The 13,974-nt window shown below is 46.6% G+C and overlaps 1 protein-coding gene across 1 annotated transcript in view; it reads right to left on the bottom strand.

Moving 5' to 3' along the window:
- Positions 1-4,583: 4,583 nt before the first annotated feature.
- The window catches only part of SYNPO2L (synaptopodin 2 like), a 38,350-nt gene continuing 28,959 nt past the window's right edge, over positions 4,584-13,974 (bottom strand). Inside the window, exon 4 of the mRNA XM_017807064.1 lies at positions 4,584-11,201. Within this exon, the coding sequence (XP_017662553.1) occupies positions 8,884-11,201 (2,318 nt within the window). The 3' untranslated portion in view covers positions 4,584-8,883. The remainder of the gene's footprint in view (positions 11,202-13,974) is intronic.

Genomic DNA, 13,974 nt, shown 5'->3' with positions numbered 1-13,974 from the left:
TTTGAGATGCTGCTTTCCTATTCAAGTTCCCTGTGTTCTAAACCCTACTCTTTAAGGGAGACACTGCCTGTCATAAGATGATGGCATGTGGGGTGACATAGTGAGAACAGACACAATATGCTGATGTATTGTTTAAAATCAGCAGCCCTTTGCCTCTCCTTTCCAAAAGGCATGAGTTACAGACACCTCTTAATTTAAAGAAGTTTCTAGATACATTTTGATAATGATTTAAGAAATTAATGTGATTTATATTATCAGGTGAGAAGCTGAGAAATGCAGATACAATTATATGGCATCTTCTTGCAGTAACTAGATTGATGCTAAACTCTACATCCTCTCTACTTGCTTCCAGCAGCTGTTTTCAGACCAATTTATAGCTGCTGTATTATTTCTCCAGTCATCTCCTGTGCCCTTCTGAGCACAAATTATACCTTAGGGAACAGTTTGTGCCAGCTGAATATCATGTGGAAACCTACTGGATTTTGAGATAAATCTTTTGTAGCTCCAAAAGATGATGTAGCAGGGAAGTATGTGGTTGCTCTTCCCTGCCACAAACATGACCTGATGGTCCTCTGCTTCCTTCCACCCCAGGCAGCTGCAGAGAGAGAGGAGCTGAGCAGGCTGGAAGGGAGCAGAGTGCCCCATGGCTGGCTGGTAGTTGGAAGTGAGCAGGAAACAGATGTGAGCCCTCTTATGAAACTCAAGAGAGACTAATAAAAAGCAATAGCAAGGTGAAGAGAAGGCATGTCTAGCATGGTGTGCGAGGATGTCAATCAGGATAGGAACAGGCATGCCCTGCAATTAGGACCAGGAACAAGGCACTGACAGCAGTTCAGGGTGAGCCAACTCCAGGGGACAAGAGTCCCCTGTGGATCCCCAGCCTGAAGGGCAAGAGGCAAGCAGGGTTAGGGGCAAGGCCGAGGACTCTGAAGTCCAGCTTCAAGGAGTGATGGGAACTGTGCTCAGATGAGAACAAAGCATTTCTGTGCCTAGTCAAGGTCTTGTGTGAGAAGTAGGCCGGGGGCGCAAGGAGTTGGAAACAAGACAGATAGAGCAGGCATATGAAGGGAAGTAAGCTGGGAGTAGAGAATATAGGGCAGGAGCTTTATCCAGGGCTCAGAAATAGTACCTGGAAGCTGAAATGATCACGTGGGAAGATTTCTTTATTTCCTACATGGTGATGGGTAGTATTTTGGTTCCTAGACCAATCATCAGACTCATCAGAAATTCCAGTAGGAAAATCCAAGATTTAGACCAGTCTCTTAGCCAGGTTTTTGAGTGCTGTTATCCCTGTGACTGTTGTCAGCCTCAATTTCTGAAGAGACCTTGGCCTCCTCCATTTTGAAAGATGATCCATAACCCTCATTCAGCGCTCTATGAAGTCCTGTTCTGTCCTTGCAACCCCAGTCCTCCAGAGTTTGTTTTCATCTGCGTGTACATAGACCAGGTGAGACACAGGACATAAGAGTGCATCTGGAGTGTGCTGCACAGAGCCTGAGCCTTGAGCCTAGAAGGAATGTGAGAGTGTTTATCCTATTAGTATGGCACCAGGATTTATAGGGTGATTTGGATAAAGCAGTCTTGTGTCTGACACTTATGCACCAAGACACATCTTTAACTAAGACTCTTACCTCCTACTCTACCTTCAAATAATGTCTTCATTTTCAGTTACCAGGCTGAGAACTAAGTCCTGCCCTTTTCTCCTCTCTAGACATAGTTTCTCCTGAGACACAGGAATGTCTAGTTCACTAGTCTAGAAATATCAATTGTGGGTCTAGCAGAGACTTCACTTGTGTCCTGCCATGGTGCTGGGTTCAGCAGCTCTGTGGCTTTTTGCACTGGGAATATTGCATCAATCTGCTATCTCTGCCATAAGCAATGCAATGAACTCAGCATAGAGAAGAAAGTATTTGTTTTCTTACTGTTATCTTACACACATGCTACTCAATGCTAAGGGCTTTAAATCACTACACGTCTTGCTTGATGAGCTGGTGTAGTTTTCACTGAGGTGAGGTGGGGGGCTTACCTGGAGTGTGGTGGCTAAATTCAATCTTTGCTTAAGTACATGGAATTTCCGTTTATGCCAGTGAGGTAGTACGTGTGCTGCCTGTAGGCCATTTCAGCACTTCAGGGAGATGCTTTTAATCATACAAGGAATTGTCTGTATCTCTCTGTGACCACCTCCCTCTTTCCAAATATACCCTTTGCTTAAGTGGCCTTAGGAACAGCCTGAACAAAGCTTTACCTTCTCTGGCACATTTCTTCAAAATTAATTTATTTTTGCACTGCATTCTTCTGCATCTAATTTCAAAAAGTCTGGCTTCAAGTCATTGCTGTCTACAAAATCATTTCAAGAGCAGTGCATGAGATCTGCCTCGTTACACTGTGCTGTATGGACACAAGCAGTAGTTCAGACAGTGGTCATCAGCAGGGCTGTCTGAGCACATTTTGATCACGTGTAAGTCAGGCAAACAGCATCAGTCTTCACCACTTTAATTTTCTAAAGACAGAGAATTAAACCCTTTCCCTGATCCCCTTTTTCCCTGCTGCCCAGGACTGATCTGTGCTGAAGGTACTCATAAGCAGCAGATTTCAAAATGATTCAATCTGTTCTGAAAAAATGTTGCACAACCCTTGATTTGGCACTTTTTTTCCCAGTTGGTTTTTTAATTATTATTTTCAAATAAATATCATATTTGTTATTTTAAAATATTTAATATATGCTTAATCTCTTCCACTTTTACACAGACATCAGGAAGACTTGTCAGCACTTTGTAGCACCAAAATAGGAGAAACAGTTAATGCCAGGCTCCCTGTTGCCACTAAGTGAGCTTAATGCACAATGAGATGTAGGTCTGGGGAGGAAATATGTAGGATTTGATCACAGAGCTGCAGTGTGTGTTGAAATAGCTGGCGTGCCCATGGTGTGTTACTTGCTGGGCTGCCTGTTTGCCTGCATGACCCGCATGCTACCACCCAGGAATCCCCTGCAAGCTGCAGCAAGCCCTTTGCTGCCAAAACTCCCTGGTATGAGACTGACCTTCTCCTCTGGTATGTGGGACTGAGCAACACCATATGTAAACGTCAAAAGAGGATAGATTAGGACGAAAGGATTTCCTAAGATTTTAAACCCTCCAGACTTAACACCACATCAGGCAAATGCCAAAACCCCAGGTAACTCAGAGAAGAACAGTGGCAACATCTAGTGGCCGTTGAAGCTATAGGTCTGTACTGTCAGGGAATACCCTTTATTTTTCCTACATACCACATAACTACCCTGCTGTGCTCAGTGCTGGACATTCTCCTTCCATCAGGTATGATTGTTTGGGAGTAGATATCCCCACTAGATATCCCCTTACTATTTTCTGGTTTTAAAACTTCTCTCTGAGGTGCATACTGAAGGCCAAGTTTATCCCTAGCCTGCCGCATAGGTGCTTAGTAATCCTTTGGCTTGGCAGGCTTTTGTTCCATCTTTCAAAGTCTGTTTGTCTGGCTCCTTCTGACATGATCTGCTGTGAGAGGAAATGACTCTCACTTGAGAAGGTTGTAGAGGTTAATAGGGAATTTAATCAGAGCCCTGGGTACAGCAACCGTCCTGCAATGTGTCAAACCATCTGGAGTCATAATCCTACTATGTCAGCTTTATTAAGCAAAACAAGATGCAGTCCTAATCTGCAGCCTGTGCATCTGCAGATTTATTTCTTTGTGAGCTGTTCTTCTGGTTGGACAGAAGCTCAAGTCTGACATCAGCAAACATTGCTGCCCCTTCCTGAATTTCCTGTCAGCAAGTCAATCAGAAATATGCTGGATAATTTGAAGATTCATCTCCAGACCACTGCATAAGGAACATCTCCTTGCAATTAATCTGAAAAACATCCTCAAAATTATAGCTGGACAAATGTCCAGAGCCTGCAGTCTAATCCTACAGCTGATTCCAGCATCTTCTGCAGTGCTCAGGAATTGCTGTCTGTGAGTGAGATGCATCTGGAAAAGGTGACCTCCTACCACTTGTCCTAAACTGAACACAATAAACCTCTTGGGAACCAGAAACTGAGTAGACATTAACATGAACTGAGTTAAGGTTAGCGCTAGGATTAGACTTGGAGCCTGAGGATACAGTGGGATATGTTTGATTTTCTGGCTGATTTTGTTTTTCTGATCTTTTGGTTAATATTAAGTCGAATCATTCAATGTAAGTTTATAATTGGATTTAATAGAGCTGACAAACTTCCATTGATATCAGATTTACAAGCAGAGGGTAGGTTAGAGCAGGCTGAGGGGCAGTGATGGGGCAGCCAGCTCGGGCTGGGCCATGAATTTCTTCACCCTGTCAGTGAGCATTTTATAGACTGTAGTACCAAAGTTTTGGATCTCACTTAAGTTTTTGCTTGCATGGGGCTTTTTTAATGTATAGGGGCTTTAAGTCCAACTTAGGTGTTTTTATCCCTGAGATATCCCATCCTTTTTTGGACTCTTTATATTCTCTTGGCCTTAGGAATTTGATGATAGTGCTAACTACATGTGCTGTACACATGGCAATTCCTCCTGGGTGCCTAGCAAAGAAAGTGAAAAAATACCACCTGTAAAGTGCATATCACAAGTTTATTTTTCTGCACAAACAAATAGAAAGTGATTTTAGATTGGAAAAAAAAAAGGACAAAACAGAAAAGGAAAAACAGGATTTCCATAAACAAAGATGCCAGCTCTGGTCTTCTGGGGTCACATCTTGCACCAGACAGAGCACTAATGCAGGGCTCCCATTTTCAGAGTACTGACGGGTCTCTTCTAGGATCTAGACGGTCTGATAGGGGGTGCTGGATATTATAGCAGAAAGGGAGCATATTCTTTACAAGGGACAATCTTGCCATGCACTGTGCTCGTGTCTGGTGATCAGTGACTCCTCATCACACACAGTCTCTTCTGAGATTCTTCCTCTCAGCTGCTGCAGGATCTTGAGGTTATCTCTGGTAAGTGTTCCCATAAATTCAGAGGGAAAGGACTGTTACTTCTGAAGCAAAGATAAACCCCCAGAACTGCCATAGCTGCAATGTGTAACCTGCAGCATGATAGAGAGGAGGGATGATAGGCAGTTTTAAATCAGAGCCCATGCAGACATCTTCAAAGGGGACACTGAGGTTTGGCCTACCACTGCAGCTTATAACTTAGCAGGTGGGACATAAAACTTGTTAAACAACTGGGTTTGTCTGTGCTTGTTCAACAGCTGAGGAATTAGACATTTGGAGAGGCTCAAAACAAGCTTATATGCTTCAAAAGTATTCCTTGTAATATCACCTGTGACCTTTCTAACAGGCTAGCCACAATATTTTCAAGAGCAGACACTAGCAGAGCTGCTTAAAGCCAGCACTAGTTCAGGTTTCTTCCTTACAACTTAACAGATGCATCTCAGTATTATTTCTCATCTCATCCTACTTGCAGCTACAGGCCTTCTTTGGAATACACCACAAGCAGTGTAGGCCTCATCTGCAACACCCTCTGCTTCTGCAGATCATGTTCTGTGTCAGCATAGGATCCAGAAAAGTTTGTAAAGGGCTGAGATCCATTACACTACTTTGGATTTGCTTCTAAACATAGCTTTGAACCAAGGATGTAAGTAAAATGCAGGATTCCCAGCCTTCTGGTTCTTTCTCTTCCTCTTATGTTTAATATTCGTTCTCCAATCAAACCTACCTTTTTTTTCATCTCCTGCCCATTACATTATCAGAAATGATGGGGTAAGTGCAGTTATTCCACTCACTTGGGTCATGACATCTAACACTGAGCAGCGTTTGGCCATCACGCCTTGGCAGGTATCATTGTCTCCCGGAAAGCTGGAGTGGGATCACTGAAACACTAACCACATGCAATCTCCCTTACATACTAAGGCCAGACATCTCTATTTTTCCAGTGGCAAAATGAATTTCCTGAGACACTCAGGCCCTGAGAGCAGTTAACTTTAGGGGCCTCAGGGAAAGGGACACTGGAGTAAGATTCAGACTTTCTGAGATTACTTCTTCACTGCAGAATTATCTTGAGCACCCTTTCTCTGGTCCACACAACCTCTCTCTACACCTGAGTTCAGTAATGCTTTCAGCCTGGGCTGGCTTGTCTGTCTAAGGCTAGTGGCTTAAACCACTAGCCAGTGACAGACAACACTCCACAAGGAGATGAGACAAAGCTTTTGGAGCACTGCTAGTCCTTGAGTTCCTTCCCACATCTTTCCTAGATAAAATAGAAGACTCCTTCTTCCATGTTTGAGAAGAAACACAGATATTCAGTTTACTTTAGCACTCAGGATGTTTTTTCCAGAAATGCTGGCAATGCAATGCAGTACAGGATGAGTGAGAAAGCAATATCCAAGGTAAGTTTTGTAGCATGGCTGCTCTCCTTCACTGGAGCTAAGTGGATTCTGGTGATCTGAATTAACTCTGTGGTGAGGATTTCTCCTGAGACGTCCTCTCTGGAGCTTTCCAGGGACACAAACAATCCCCTCAGCAATTCGGCTTGGCTGCTCCTGTGTCATACAATCAGGTGCAGCACCTATTCTGACTCAGCCACACCTTTGTCCATTAACTCAAGGTGTTCCCAAAGGTTTTCTGACGATCCTCTTCCATGGCTGATAGTGTGCCAAGTGTAAGTGCTGTCCTCCTCTCTCCCCAGCACGCTCATCCTATGTTTCAGGGCCCCCAGGAATGTGCACTGCAAACACAGGCCTGCAGAACAAGTCTGGCCAGAGTGAAGGATTCAAAGGCAGGATTGTGTATTACTTCTCCTTTTCTCTCATTCTCTCCCTCCCAAGCTTGTCCAGGATTAGAGCTGCTAGCTAGGTTCTCCACCCTTCTTTTTCTTCATGGGAGAGCACATATGAAAAATCTCAAGGTGCTCACACAGAAGGACTTTAGAGCCTCCAAGTATAGACTCAGCTTTCATGAAAAGAGCTACACATCATAAGCTCCGGCCGTGCAGAGGAAGGTTGGCTCAGACAGTGTGAAACCATACTGGCTGCACTGCTTATAGACTGCATCAGCCCCACTTGCACTCCTTTTTTTCTCCCCAGAACCTACAGTTTTGTATAGCCAAAGTTTGTGCACAGTCCAGTCAGAGAACAGCTACTGCTTGAAGGAGAGGAGTGAGTTTTGTGGACAAGATGGACACTTGTCTCAAGTGGGGCTATGAGACTCTTTCTGCCTCCCATACATATTCCTAAGGGTTTAGCAAAAGGCTAAGCAACCTTGACCCAAGAAGAGGTGGCAAGCCCCTTCCCTGCAGCTGGGGCATCTGCTGTGTTTGGCCCCAGTGCTTCAGGAGCAGTGCTTTCTTGGTGTACTTGTGGGATCACACTGAAAAAGTGGTTGGTGGAAAAAGAGGAACACAGGCAGAAAGTAAATGGCAGGGGTGTGTATAAACCAGAGTACAGATGACATGCACATACACATGCACAGTCCCTATTAATATGCTGAATTCTTCCTTGGGAAATGGAATGCTTTTTTCTTGTATGCCTTTAGTGTAGAGATTAAGTCAGAGGCTAGCCTGGGACATTCAGGGAATAACCATTACTCTTTCCCCGGTATCGCCAGCAAACTGAGCTCTGTATGTGTATGTGAGTGCAGATCTTTCGGGATTCTCAGAGCACTTCAGTTTTTACCAAATAGACCCCAAGGATACCTAAATCATTTAGTATGAAATTCTACTTGTGACTTTCTGTTTTCCTGACCTCCACTTCCATACTGAGAATGTCTGTAAAGGGCCTCTGTTTTCCAGCTCATCACAAAGTTTTCAGCAAGTATTATGTCATGACCCATTTCTAATCTAGCCACACTTCCATCCTAAATAAACAAAAAGATCATATGCAAATGCATTTTCGATCCTGCCTCCTTTTAAAGTCAACTGTACCTTCTCCCATGCAATCCAGCTTTGTACTTACAGCATCCATATCCTGTTCCAGTGGGACTAATGCTGCAGAGCCTTTCTTTGTGCCAACCAGCCACTGCCTGAGCTTAGCTTTGATTTTGTGTATCCTCAGAAATTGATACTTCCTTTTGCAGTTTGTTTCCACAGCTGGTGATAGCCCCACCAAGTCCACTCAAAGGCCCTCTTTGGCAAACTGCTTCCAGACCTAAGTCATATTTTGTATCAGCTGGGACAACTCTCCCTTTTACCCCCAGCCCTGCTGACTGGAGGAATGGGGCACACACGGCCACTCTCCTGCACAGGGCACACTGCCCACACGTGCATGGGCAAACACCACTGCTCACTCTGCTCTCTTGCCTTCTTTCCCATGCCCTTCCAGAGGGAAGTCTGGGAGAAGTGTCTAAGATGAAGCCCCGCTTTTACTTTCACTTCCTGCTGAGTGTTGCTGTGTACATGTGTGTGCACACAGGTGCATGTGTACAGACTGACAGGCTCAGAGAGGAGCAGTCTAACGGAAAAGGTAGGACTTCTGTTCTGTAATCCCACCTCTCACCCTTTCTTCTGGGAAAGCTGTTGCCCCCCAGTTTCCCTCCATTCAGGGGTGACTCCAAAGCGCTTGGGAAAGGAAAACTACTGCCTCCTGTGTGTCCTCATGTGATACAACCCCTGCCATTCATCCCCTCCAGAGGTGGGTTTTGCTGCTGTGTACAAGTTCCCAGTCTCTGTATACCACACATGTACCCTTTCTCCACATTCTTCCTCCTACTATAGCCACAGCCAGTAAGCCTTTCCGTGAAGTTTCCCACCTGAGACCCAAGGGGAGGTTGGGGGAGAGGGTGGTGCAGAAGGGGAGTAATTTGGTTTGGTTTTTTTTCTTCATTTTGTGTCACTCATCCCAATGTACTGAGCTGACATGAAAGACAAAACAAGCACTATCTCTGCGGGGCCACAGATGGGATGGGAGGGGTACCTGCCTCAGTGGTGGCCAAAACTTGGCCTCCACACATTGGCCTGCATCCCTGTTCTTGCTGCTGAGAATTTGGGCCTGGCCACCTGAAACCGAGAGGCAGAGGCTGGATTTGGAGAAGGCCCCTGGCCCACCTGACCAGGCTCTGGGGAGCTCTGATATGGTTTTGGGGACTGGCTGAGCTCCACCTTAAAGGGTGCTGGTGTAACAGGAGCAGAAGAGGCCATTTCTGTTCTCCACAATGGCTCATCCAGCGTGGTTGCTGAGCGGGGCATAAGCACGGTAGGTGCCAGGCTGCTAGAGGCTGGCATGGGAGCCGGAGTGGAGAAGCGACGAATCTCCTGGGTCTTGGCTGTTTTCACGGGCACCTGCTTGGCTGCCATGAAGGATGAGCTAGCCTGCGGGGCTGGCTGACCAGAATTCTGAGTGCTGGGGCTTGGGGGATCCCCAAAACAGAACATGGCTGACTTTAATTGATAGGGCTGGTGGCGCATTATATCAATGACCTTGATCCCTGATTTCTGGCCAGGTGCCTTTTTCACTTTGCTCTCTGCTTTGCTAGCCTGAGATTTGCTGGCTGCCAGGGGATAGAAAGGGGAATGCATTGGGTTGTAAGCTATTGGAGGGGGAGCCCGGATGTTGGGTGAATATTTCCAGGATGAAGGTAGAGAAGGGGAAGGAGAGGGGGTCCTGGGCTTGGGGTCCGGCTTCGGTGTTGTCTCCACCACATATTTGTCCATGCGGCTCTGGCGTTTGGCAAAAAGCTCTGCTCCCTTGCCTTTAAGCTGAGGCATGTCCTGGGCCCCATTTACCAGTCCAGCATCTGGCTTAGGAGCCACTGGAGGTGGGGTCTTGAACTTACGGCCCGAGGACTGCATGAAGTTGCAGGCCTCAGCACCCAGGCTGAGGAAGTCTTCCTCAGGCCCAGACTCGAAGCCTGCCCCGGGGTGGTCACCTTTCGGCTTCTCATCCAGGTTCTGCACCAGAGACAGGAGTTCAGGATTGGGTGAATTCTTCTTCTTCTCCTCAATCTTACTGAACATGGGTTTCTTGTTGCCCCGCCGTCGAGCCTCCTGCAGGATGCCTGTGCGGGGAGCTGGCACAGCAATCCTCTGCTCCCTGGAGGTTAAGGGCTCTGAAGGAGGTCGTGGCATTGCTGGAGTGATGGCAGGAGAAGGCTGCTTTGGCACAGGGGAACTGCTTCTCATGTGCTGTGATGGTGCTGGACTAATATACAAAGAAGAAGAGGCTGTTCCATGGACTTGTGGCTGGGATGCTGCAGAGGCCACATCCCCTCCTGGCTTTGAGGGAGTTGACAGAAAGATAGAAGTGGTGGATGTCCGAGCAGTGTTGGCAGAAGGCTTAGTTTCTGGAGAACTTCCTCCTTTTGGCTGTGACTCCAGTGGTGATGTTGGCCTTCCTGGTGCAGGGATATACAGAGATGTGGAGGAGCTGACTGCACCACGGTGTGTTGGCACTGGTGCGTTGGCAGGAGCCGGAAATGAGAAAGGGGAAACCACTGTGCTTTGCCCACTCAGATTTTCACTGGGTTTTTTGGGTGCAGATGGCCTAAAGATGACAGAGGATGTTGCTGGGCGTTGGCCAGAAAAGCCAGGAGTAAAGGGCCGTGCAGACCTGTTGAACATGCTTGTTGAGCTTGCAGAGAAAGGGTCGGGGGTGCTTGGGGGAGGTGGGAAGAAAGTGGGGCTAGGAGCAGCCTGAATCTCAGTAGGGAGGGTGGCTGGCTGCTTACTGGGCACTTGCACACTTTCCAGGTGGATGCTGAGGGGCATGCTGTCTGCCTTCTCCTCTGGCACAGGCATATCTCCGTTCACTGTGCCCTGCTTTGGCTGGGCAGCTGGGTCAAGCTGGGGGCTCTTCTGCCCTGGAGCTTTCTCAACTGTGTACTTCCCAGCCCGTTCCCTCTGCTGCTCAAACAATCGTGCTCCTTTACCTGAGGCTTCACTCAAACCTTTTTGCTTCTCTTCCTTCTGTTCAGTGTCAGACTTGGACTTCTCAATGTCTAGGTAAGTGTTGTCCCAGTCTGAGTGGTTAGTTAGGCTTCGGGCATCAGAGAAACCTTCCTCATCAAATTCAGACTCACTAGTTGGAAAAACTCCGTCTTCCTCCTCGTAGGAGCGGTCTTCGTCGACACTCCCAAAGCTTACCAATGTATACTTCTTAGCCCTCTGCCTGCGCTTCTTAAACATCAGCACCCCCTTGGAGTGGGGGTTGGGTGCATCTGTCAGCAGGGATGCAATGGTTCTGCACTTGGTTTTGGCTTCTTTCACATTCTTCTCCTGGATGCTCTCGTGGCGGTGGAGCTCTGAAAGAGAGAGAAAGAGGCAATCTCAGCTCAGCAAAAGGCTAGGTGGGCAAAGGTGGACAGTGATATCTCAGTAGGTCTTCTAGTGCCCATAGGAGGAAACACCTTGCCCTTCTATTTTTTTCCTGCTTTTGCTGATGATAGAGTCTTTAGGAACTGTCCATAGAAACCCAGGAGCAGTTTTCTCTTTCCCTGCAAACACAATACAAGTAAATGCAGGTGTGGGCAGGGAACTTCTCCCAGAGGGAGGAAATCCCCTGTGATTTCCTGTTTCTGAAAGAGGTGGCTAAGAGTCCCAGGCATTTTTACAGTGCCTGGGAATTTTTACCATTTACTTATAACCCTGAAGGTGGAGCCCTGCTTTCTGTAGACCTTCCTCTTACCATATAGAGGACTCCCAGGAACAAGTAATATCTCTGGCCCTGAGAGTTCAGGAAGCAACCGCTGCTACTGTTAGCACTATGCATGTGTGCAACAGAAGACATGCTCTGCAGGCACAGCCAGGCTTCTCCTGATCTGAGCCCTGCAATGCCAGCCACAGTCAGTGTTGTGCAGCAGCCTTGTGTTTAGGGGCTGTTCGCTGCTCTGCAGCAGCCCTGCCACCACAGGAGGCAAAGGAGGCATGCTCTCACCCTTCCTGGAGTCCCTTCCCTGTGCCCCATGCCCAGCAAGGAAGACAAGTATTTGCTCCTGACCAAGAATCCTAGACCCATACAACTGATCAGCCAGGCCAGAAGGAATCCACTTAGACAGGCTTGCTTAGACAACACCGCTTTGGACACTGGCATAAAAGTGTGGGATAGTCATTTTCCACCTGCTCTACCAGCCCAGTGGTCAGTAAAGCCCCAAGGAGGAATGTTGGGTTCTCTGTCTTTGTGTGCAGGGAAAACAGGCAGTGAACAAGATTCAGTAGTAAAACCAAACTCAGCTGCCCTAAGGAAAGTATGGACTTGTCTTGAGTCAGTATTGAAGTGACAGAAATCAACACTAACCTTGCACAGAAAAAAGCCCCACATACCTAAACCATAGACTAATTTCAGTTTTCTTTCAATTCATCCTTTTCCTTACTCCTGTTGTCTTTTTCCCAGCACAAAAGTGCAGATGAAACAACCATCCACCATCTAATAATTTGTCAAAAAAATGTGTTAACACTTTGTCTGGCCCTACATTCTCAAGAAAGAGGTAAAAAATTATGCCCTGCAGAAGAGGGAGAGGGTGGGAGGGGAGAGGAGAGCTGCAGGCAGTGCTGGGGGTGGTGTTAGCTCAAGAGATGATGGAAGCTGCTCAGTCCTCTCAGGATCTCACTTCTGACCATTTTATCACAAAGGGTTCGTTCAATGGGAACTTGCTAATGTGGCAAAGTCACCTGCAGTGGGGGACAGGGAGCTTAGCTAAGAAGTTTACTAGTTTTCCTGAGGGCTGCAAGTGTCTCCCAAAACCTGGCTAGGCTGCACAACTGTGGCAAGTGTCATCATTCCACACTGCATCAGTAAGCACAGCAGCAAGAGCTTCCCTCTCCCACCCCACGCTGAAAATAAGGTGTTGATTCGCAGAGCAATCATCCTTCCAGGAAGCACTCAAAATTTGCAGACATTCCATAGCACATGCTGCTGCAGAAAGAGGACTTCTGTAGTTTGAGATCACCTCATTTGGATGCACAGTCCATTCCTCTCCTTTGCACCCAGAAAACTGGAAACAGCAAAATCAATGCTGAAAAAAATGGCTCACTATTTGTACTTGCATTTGCAAAGTAAAGGCTCTCTGCGAACCCTTCCTGACAGAGTGACTCCACCCTGCTGAACCAAGATTGAAGTAGTGTCCAGGTTTTTGTGTTTTAGTGCTCTTCAGGGCAGTCATAGACTTCCTCTCAAAGACCTGCTCTCCATGATGGAAACAAGCTGCAGTCCCTGAAGGACTGTCCGCTCCACTTACAAATTGGCATGCGTGTGTCTCTGGGGGTTGTTCACAATGGAGGAGATAAGGGAGGTTGCTACAAGCATCCTTGCTACAAGCTATGAAACCTCACCTCGTGGTATTTGGTTTGTAAATTTACAGGGAGAAAGAGCAGCACTATGAAATCTTAGTCAAGTGCAGAATATGGAAACTCTGGCCCCTGGATGACTCGTGGGTGGATTTCTGGCATCAGGAACTAACAGCAAGGGAGCTACAGCATCCAAAGGGAGGGTCTGCGCAGCCCCTTCTGATAGCAGAGTACTATGAAAGCACCAACTCTCAAGTCTGGGCTAGCAAATACTGCCAGACAAAATATAAAATAGACAGTCTTGGCTATAACTCCACCAGCTTTTGATCCTGGCTTAGCATTAGCAACCACGTACAACTTCCCTAGAAAGTTGTTCTGAACTGCCCTGTGCTCTGAAGCAGCTGGCAAGTAAGGCCCTTTGGGACCTGCTGCTCACCTCAGTCTTCTCTTTTTCATACTTTCTTCATCATCAAAGGCTAAAGCACATAACTACTTATACCAATCCTCCTAACAGAAAAATGATCATACTATTCAAATTACAATCTTCCACAGCAGTTTAAGAGAAAAGAGAAAGGGAAACCTTCCTGAGATGACTTGCTGAAGGTAAAAAGCAAGAGTGAAATCAGAATAGGCAAAAGATTAGGGGAAGGAGAGTAGAGTAAAAAGGAGAGGAAAGGAAAGAAGGAAGAGAGAAGAAAAAAGAAAAAAAAAAAGGGAACACTTTCTAGAGGTGGTTTGGAAAAGAAAAAAAAAAGGTTTAAAAAAAAAAAGAAAAAAAGTTGGGGGGAAGAA

This window comes from Lepidothrix coronata, unplaced genomic scaffold (genome assembly GCF_001604755.1).
Source record: "Lepidothrix coronata isolate B3197 unplaced genomic scaffold, Lepidothrix_coronata-1.0 Scaffold17, whole genome shotgun sequence".
NCBI classification, from domain to species: Eukaryota; Metazoa; Chordata; class Aves; order Passeriformes; family Pipridae; genus Lepidothrix; species Lepidothrix coronata.
Note: the sequence above shows the minus strand (reverse complement) of the source record. Positions and strands in the feature narration are given on the sequence as shown.